Raw genomic sequence first — 8,864 nt, forward strand, 5'->3', positions numbered from 1 at the left:
AAGGAATATTAAATATTATGAAGTGAAAAAAAAGAAAATATTTATTTATAAACAATACAATTAAATACTAACAAAAAGTTATCATTTCTATTAGGCAGGACCCGATCCGAATAAGAAACCCGTTTTCATGCCCCGTTATCATTTCAACCACGAAAGTCCCCCCCCGGCCCGCGCTTGTAGCTTCGCTAACGTCATTCGGTAAAACGTCCCCATCATTTCCCCGTGGTGATCTGTTAAATATGTACATAGAAGCAAAAAATAATTTTAAAAAATAATTCAAACTGCCATGTTTCAATTTTTAACAGAAATTTCCGAGTTCTCAAACAAGCTTAAAATCCAAACTCTTCCCCAAATGCAGAGTCCTTCCCGCTCTCTTTTCTTCATGTTGCCTACTTTTGACCGTGGTTTAGCAGTGCATGGGCGGTGGTCAGACTCACTCGGACCCGCCGGAAAAGGAAGAGGATGAGCGACAGTCGTCGCTTCCTGCGGTGGTTGGTTTGCGGCTAGATGCTCCTATATTACTCCTGTTTTACTTCCATATGGCTATACGCGCGGAGCTTGCTGAGCTCCGGCGTCTGGCGGTTGCCGCCGCTGAGTATGGGAAGAGTGGTTCACACTCGCGTGAATTCGCGGTTGAGCTGCTTAGAAGGTTCGAGTTTCTTAAGCTAGTTTGTAAATATCACAGCGCTGCTGAAGACTAGGTAAGACGATCTGACTGCACTTTTACTATGTTTGGCTGCCTAGAAAATGAAAGTATAGTAATACACTCGTACGATAAAAAAGAACAAATGATGTTCCTCTCTCCTCTTTAGTTAAAATCTATGAAAACTTCCTCCTCCATTTCTCCGCAATCAAATAGAACAAGCTTTGTATTTCAGTTAAAGTCTTTATTATTGATTTTGTTAACTAATTTTATGAATATAAGATGATCAAGAAATTAACCGACGATTATGTATGAAATAAGCATTAATTTTTTGTTGTTTAATTATCAATAAGTGTAACCAAAACATAAGTTGACTTTTCAAACTAAATAATTTATATGTTTCAGCCATCAGCTTAATAAATTAATCAGAGTTCAGGTATGATATGTGGCTTTTGATTTTATAAGTCGAAGAATTAAAGAAATGAGAAATGGCTGATAATTCTATTAGTAATACGTCGAATAACATTGAGCAAAGCTTATTCAAATTGTTATAGAGAATTGCTCTTTTTGCAACATAGGGTTAAAGTACTCAGACAGCTCATGTTCTAACCGTTAAAAATGCAATTTAGTCCTATAGAATAAGGAGTAACCCGATCCTTGTAAATTTGATATTGGTAGCAAAAGAATTTCTTCCGTTAAGTACACATGTTTTGTCAGATTTCGGAAGTCCAGATTAGCATTTAGATGGTTTTTCATTTAACATAGTTATCAATTTTACTTGTTTGCACCGATATCAAATGTAAAAAAAAATTAATAACCTTGTTTTAAGAATAGATACTTGCTGCATTTTTTACATACAGGGATTGCCTAGGTACTTTAACCTCCATTATAGTATGTGTTGAAGTATGTTTAACTTTCCTATTGACATCAACAGTTCCACGAATATAAACAAAATTTGTTGGCAGGTCGTCTTTCTAGCTCTGGATGCACATGTTAAAAACGTGGCTTGCACAAACTCGCTGGAGCATGAAAGCATAGACCATAGCTTCGATTCTGTTTTCCATTGCTTAAACGCATTGGAGGGAAGTGAAAATACCTCTAAATCACTGCAAGATCTTGTATTTTGCATTGGCACCACTCAATCTTCTATTTGCAAGCATATGTTGAAAGAAGAAAAGCAGGTAACTCTCCTATATTTTGGTTATTAGTTATTTCATTTCTTTTTCCTGTTACATGAATTCTGTTGCCCTTTCCCCATTAGCTTGCCCTTCTATTGTATCATCGTATGTCTATACTGTGAAAAAAAAACATTCTAAGAGGTATTTGGAAGTATAAATTAGCTGAATTCTGTTGCATTTTCCCCATCTATTGTATCATCGTATGTCTATACTGTGAAACTGTTTTAGATGAGAGAACTTTACTGTTGCTATATTTAAATTCAGCAAAAACATTCTCAGAGGAGATATATGATTAGATAGTGTCATCGTATACACAGTTATTGGAGATTTTATACCTTCATAATTAGGTGTATATGCCTCTCTCTGTGTGTGTCCTTGAGATTGCTAGGAATTTATTATTCTATAAATACTTTTGGTGTTTAATAACTCCGCTAATTGTTCTAAAAAAGTGTCACATGTCCATCAAACTATAAATAGGTAAAAACAAGTTACATCAAGTAGGACAATTCTGATGCCCTAAGTTACATCTGTTTTCTTTTCGATTACCTATCAACTGAACAACAATATTTTCTACTCTTAACACCTTAATTAAATGCCCTCATCAGAGCAAGCATACAAAAAGAGGAACTCACTATCTTATGAATAAGCAACTTCTACATTATCAACAATTTTTAGACTAGAAAACCATGACATCTATTGATTGATTACATGACCTTTTGTATAATTTAGTATGTCTTTAAGGCAATTGACAGATATCTAAAATAGCGAGAGATAAATTGCAAACTTCTCTTTGTATGTCTCTGTGTTGCCTTTTCAGTTGTTTATCTTTCAATTTTAAGCACAATAAACTCTTTAATGGTGACACTCAAAGAATTAAAGTAAGGATAGTTTATTTGTTTATTGACAGCAGTTACAACAATTAACTTTTTAATATAGTTGTGTTCCTTATGTTGGGCAAGTCAATACATACCTGACTAACCAATTTGTTACAATCTTATGCGCTACTTGCAGGTTTTTCCTCTGCTAGTTAAACAGTTTTCTTTCCAAGAACAAGCTTATCTGGTGTGGCAGTTCCTTGGTAGCATTCCTGTAATTCTGCTGCAGGATTTTCTACCATGGATGGTCTCCTTTTTTCCTCCGGAGGAGCAAGAAGAAATTAAAAAATTTATAAAAAATATTGTACTAAAGGAAAAGTCATTGCAGGAGGTAGATCCCTTGTTATATTCTTACCAGAATTTGATTAATCTTCCTAATGGTAACAAATTTAACAATTTTTGAAGGTGGTAGTATCCTGGTTAGATAAGAAACACCAGGAGGTTTTCGAGTTTCACACTGAGCTTGCAAAAGGAGTTGGACCTCTTGATGGACCCATCTTTATCAAAAGCAAATCCAAATTCCATTTAATCAAGAAGCCTCTTGGATGGATGAAAGTGCATTGTTTCCCAACAAAGATTGGGAATAGTCCAATTGATTGTCTTCTTCTCTGGCAAGGAACCATTCAAAGAGATTTGAAAGAAATTTGAGCAGAGCTGTATCAAATAAAAGAATCAAGCTGCTTTCAAAATCTTGATTTGACTATACTCCGAATGAAATTCCTTGCTGATATCTTAATCTTGTACAGGTAAATATGTTTTCTGAAACATCTTTGTAGACTAATTAAAATTTATTTGAATAATTTCTACTTTAATACTTTGTCTGTACCAGGAAATACCTCAATCGTCATTCCTTACGCTATTATTTATTTATCTTCGTGTCCAGATTTTCAGAAGTTGTTTTCTTATTTGCAGCAATGCCTTGGAGAAGCTCTTTTACCCTGTCTTCGTTGATGTTTGCAACATTCAGCTGTCTCTGCCCACACAAGATCTCTATATCGTGAGTCATATTGAACATTTACTGTATTTGCTGCATCGCAATAATCAAAAGAGGATGCCGGAAAAGGAGTTTGTGGGGGAGCTGTGCCAGAAACTAGTGTCCTTGGTGATGAACATTGACAAAAAGTTTAGTTTACAAGAAAATGAGGTATAAAATGATTTTTTTTTATACATTCTTATACTGGAAAGTAGGATAAAATGGGTTCTACTGAAGCTTTGATTTTCAGTCATGATATTTCTTTGTAATTACAAACCCATTACATGTCCAATAATAACTAACTGAAGTTTTGCCCGGATGACTTCCATTAACCAATTATTAAAACGTTTGCTACATTTTCCTTTGACACTTTGCCAGTTTCTTTGACTTCCATTAACCAATTATTAAAACGTTTGCTACATTTTCCTTTGACACTTTGCCAGTTTCTTTCAGTTATTCCCTGTCATTGGCAAGAACTGCAGTAAAGAAATGCAGCAGCAGCTTCTTTACTTAAGTCTCCAGGTGGTGCCACTTGGATTGCTAAAATGTGTGATCACCTGGTTTGCTGCTCATTTATCTGAGGAAGAATCTCGGTCCATCCTGCAGAATATAAAGCAGGGAAATTCTTTGACCAATAAATCTTTTGCTACCCTTTTATTGGAGTGGTTCCATAGAGGTTACTCAGGAAAAATCTCAGTTGAAAATTTTAAGAGGGACTTGGAGAAATTGTTCAGCTGCAGATGCTCTTTCCTTCCTGTGTCAATTGAGGAGGAGGCTGAATCTTGTTCCTTTCTTTCCGATATGTCTCTTGGTAAAGGATCTAAATCTCAGCTTATTAAACCAGTCTTTGTTAACAAAGGAAAGAAGGATTTCCCTTTTTCTTCAGCCAGCTCCCATGGCATTAAGCACATTGTGACATCATACTGCAGCGCAATCAATCTGCATATATTTTCCCCCAAAATGACGAAGGATTTATATTCTTCTTCATACTTATCTGTTGAGAAGAATTGTGTTGATTGTGCCGTTGGTGAACCGGTACCGCTGGATTTGATTTTCTTCTTTCATAAGGCTTTAAAGAAAGATTTAGATTACCTTGTCCTTGGTTCAGCTCTGCTGGCTGAAAATGCTTGGTTTCTCCCTGAGTTCCACCAACGCTTCCATTTGATACACTTCTTATATCAGATCCACAGTGATGCAGAGGATGAGGTAGCTTTTCCAGCTTTGGAAGCAAAGGGAAAACACAGAAACATCAGCCACTCTTACTCGCTAGACCATAAAATAGAAGCTGAAAACTTCAGCAAAATATCCTTCATTTTGGATGAGATATATGAACTGCAACTTGGATATTCTAGTGGTGAACCAATGACACTGGACTGGGTAGTAAAGCACCAGAAGCTGTGTATTGATCTCCAAGATGCATGCAAATCTATGCATAAGTTTCTCTTTGATCATGTGTACCGTGAAGAAGTTGAACTTTGGCCCTTATTTGGAGAATGCTTCACCCTCAAGGAGCAAGAAAGGATCATAGGAAGCATGCTTGGAAGAACAGGAGCTGAAATATTACAAGATATGATACCCTGGCTTATGGCATCTTTGACTCCAGATGAGCAGCAAACTGTTATGTCGTTTATGGCACAATGCCACCAGAAATACAATGTTTGATGAATGGTTTGGAGAATGGTGGGAAGGACATAAAATAGCCAAGGACACAGGGAATTCAACTGTTCCTTCATGGAGCGCAGATCCTTTGGAGATTATCTCAACATATTTTCCAGAAGTCTTTGACAAAAAAGAAGCCATTTGTGACATTTTATTAGGAACTAATTCGAATGGTGCTGAGATTGATCTGTTAGGATTGTCCAACATAGATGATAAAGTAAGGGCGTCTAAAGGTGATGAAAACTGTTCTGAATGTTCAGGACTGCTTAGTAGGAACAATGACAAGCGATGCAATGAAGCAGGTGATCCGATGGGCAGGACTAATGAACCAGATCAAAAGTTTCAAGTGACTCAGAATACTGGGAAATGCAAGCAACTAGAGAATATGAGTCAAGAAGATCTAGAGGCTGCCATAAGAAGGACGTCCTCTGACACATCCTTAGATCCTAAAAGGAAATCATATGTGATGCAGAATTTGCTGATGAGGTAGGTAATAAGAATTCCTTTTCTGTAAAATGATATCTTTTAAACTTTAGGAGAATACTTGAGGTCCTTGTAGGCTGCTTTTAGGATCATCTAAACACTAAACACTTGTTGCACATGCTTATAATTGGCTTGGTTGGTAGAAAATCCTATCTGCGAGAACCAATGAGCTAACCGCTCATACATTAGTCTCAAATGAAACGATTTGCTGCTACAAAATATAATTAATACCTGAGGTTTTATTAGTTTATGTATTTATTTAATTTATAGTGCTTACATGTTTTCTATATCTTCATGGAATTTTGATGCTAGTTTACCCTGGTACAGTCGTTGGATTCTTAAAATCAAGTAATGGAGAAGGAATTCCAGGTCAGCATCCATCTTATCGAGACCCTCTGGAACTAGCTTTTGGTTGTAAGCACTACAAGAGGAACTGTAAACTTTTTGCTCCTTGTTGCAACCAGCTTCATACATGCATTCATTGCCATAATGAGGTGGCTGATCATAAATTGGATAGGTCATAACACTTCAAATAAAAGTTTGCTTTACCCTTTAAAAGTTCTAAATTTTGTTTCTCTTCCTCACATTTTCCTGCTGTTCCCAACAAATATGCAGAAAATCTGTCACAAAAATGATGTGCATGAAATGCTTGGTAATTCAGCCAATTGCATTAACATGCTTAACGGTTTCTGCCATAATCTATCAATGGGAAAATATTATTGCAAAATCTGCAAGTTATTCGATGATGAAAGGTGATGTACTTTTTTAGTTGCTCTGATATAGTTTCTTTACTGTGTTGAAGATTGATTTTGGACATTTCTGGACACCTTACTGGGTGCAACTAAACTCTCAATCTCTTCAATCTTCATTGCATAATGTATCGGTTTCTGATTTCCTTCTCAATTTATATAGCAAATGAAATCCAAATCCAAAATTTCAAATATGTTTCCAAACATAACATTAATCTAGGCCAAGTTTAAAGCTATTGTGAACTACCTATCTGGTAACATAGAAGGTTGTTAACTCCTTGAATATATATTTATAAATGGTTTAACATGGAAAATTTTCAACAGGCAAATTTATCACTGCCCCTACTGTAACCTCTGCCGAGTCGGGAAGGGATTGGGTGTGGACTATTTTCACTTCATGAACTGCAATGCCTGCATTTCACGATCTCTGTCAGTGCATACATGCAGAGAAAAATCTTTTGAGGACAACTGTCCTGTTTGTCGTGAAGACTTCTTCAGCTCTACAGCTCCAGTAAAAGCATTTCCATGTGGACATATGATGCACTCAGCTTGTTTTCAGGTACTCGAGTCTGATGTTCTCTCTTTCTCCCCGCAACTTTCACCTAAATGCAGCCGAATTTATCTGCTTATCGTGTTGTTTCTAGGACTATACTTGTATGCACTACACCTGCCCAATCTGTAGCAAGTCACTTGGGGACATGCAGGTTTGTTTCTCCTTCTCTCTCAATGAATGTTAACGTAATAGAGCTAAGTTGACTTCATCTTCTAATCATGTCTGCACAAATCAGTCCTTGTATCTGAAATTGCCTATTGCATTTGATACAATTTTCGGAGAGAATTCTTATGGTTTCTCATAGTAGTGCTTCACCGCTGATAGCAATATATTGGTGATTCTTCCCTAAAACGTACTTGTTTAAGATCTACACTAATTGTTTAGGGTTTAAACATCCGTAAAAACAATTATTTTTCGTGTAATTACTACTCTCATTGTAGTCTCAATTACTTGGGATGATTGGAAAATTAACATCATCTTAAAGTTTTATTACCCTTTTCTTTTCGGAGTTTTATCCTGTAATTAATGCTTCAAAATATGTAAGTAGCCAAACTTTTTTAGAATCAGTATAGCAATCAGGAACCTTGAAGAGATCTAAACTCTACAAACTGAAAAATCAAGTAATCGAATAACTAGATTAAAAGACATCTCTTATGTGTATCGGTTTGATCCGTGTTTGAATTTGATTTAGTCTTTAACCTGTGAGTAGATACCTGAGTACTAATAGCAGAGATGAACGTTCAATTTGGATTACCTGCTTGTTTAAGAACTATCTGTAGAAAATGACGATGACTTGATCCGTTGAGGAGGAGTTGAATGATCCTTAAACCTTTAAGGACGTTTTGCAGGTCTATTTTAAGATGCTGGATGCATTTTTGGCTGAAGAGAAAATTCCAGACGACTATCATGGCCGAACTCAGGTTCATCGTGTTCTTCATTTCTGCTGGTTTATCATATGCACTCCTCCTCTAATGTTATAGAATCTGTGTTTTAACCGAACAGAGAACTTGTATTCAACATTCCAGGTAATACTATGCAATGACTGTGAGAAAAAAGGAACAGCTCCCTTCCATTGGAAGTATCACAAATGCTCAAACTGTGGTTCATATAACACAAGAGTTCTGTGATTCTGCTAGCATAGATAGACGAATCTCTCTCCATTGCACGGCTTCATTGCCAGTCTAAAGATTCCGGTCGAAACCTCAGCTCGACCATGGAGATCATATCTAAGGTCGGTCTAGTATTTTCATTTGGAAAAAATAATTCTACGAACCCCGCATGCTTTCGTTAAATAAAACCAAGAAACAGATTCCTGTTATCCAAGTGTTTTTTCAAGTGATGTTTTCCCATTAAACTGTATGCAATGATTCTGCTTTTAAAAGTGCCCGTACTAGCTAAGTGGGACAATGGATTTGATGCTCTGTGTTAGAAATATATATTGCTATAGTTAGTGTACTATTTTTGTTGGCTCAAATTTCATTTCTTATATATTTGATATATTATATGTTGATATAATTACCATATCATATGATGTATCAATATTATAATAAAAATAATACTTTAATAGAAACCGACTAGTCTAGTGGTCAAAGAAAGCTTATCAACAAACTCACGTTACGGGGTCATGTAATAGGGTTTATCTGTGCATATGTGGTAGCGATTTGTTTCTATTAGAGATATATGAGTTGCATTAATTATAGGTAAAGTATTTAAATAATCGTTTTAAAAAATAAAGGGTAAAGTACATTACT

The 8,864-nt window shown here is 35.9% G+C and overlaps 1 protein-coding gene across 1 annotated transcript; it reads left to right on the forward strand.

Annotated features, from left to right (window-relative positions):
* The first annotated feature begins 308 nt into the window (after positions 1-308).
* LOC120115434 (zinc finger protein BRUTUS-like At1g74770) lies at positions 309-8,541 on the forward strand. Its single transcript, XM_039136186.1, is given in 16 exon segments — positions 309-701; positions 1,609-1,824; positions 2,833-3,027; positions 3,102-3,442; positions 3,609-3,840; positions 4,123-5,295; positions 5,297-5,814; positions 6,139-6,150; positions 6,152-6,328; positions 6,427-6,497; positions 6,500-6,563; positions 6,885-7,119; positions 7,205-7,264; positions 7,962-8,033; positions 8,139-8,250; positions 8,336-8,541. Coding segments are annotated over 15 exon segments (3,753 nt in total). The 5' UTR covers positions 309-416; the 3' UTR covers positions 8,241-8,250; positions 8,336-8,541.
* Positions 8,542-8,864: the final 323 nt, after the last annotated feature.

Source organism: Hibiscus syriacus, unplaced genomic scaffold, assembly GCF_006381635.1.
Source record: "Hibiscus syriacus cultivar Baekdansim isolate YM2019G1 unplaced genomic scaffold, ASM638163v2 tig00000050_pilon, whole genome shotgun sequence".
Taxonomy (NCBI): Eukaryota; Viridiplantae; Streptophyta; class Magnoliopsida; order Malvales; family Malvaceae; genus Hibiscus; species Hibiscus syriacus.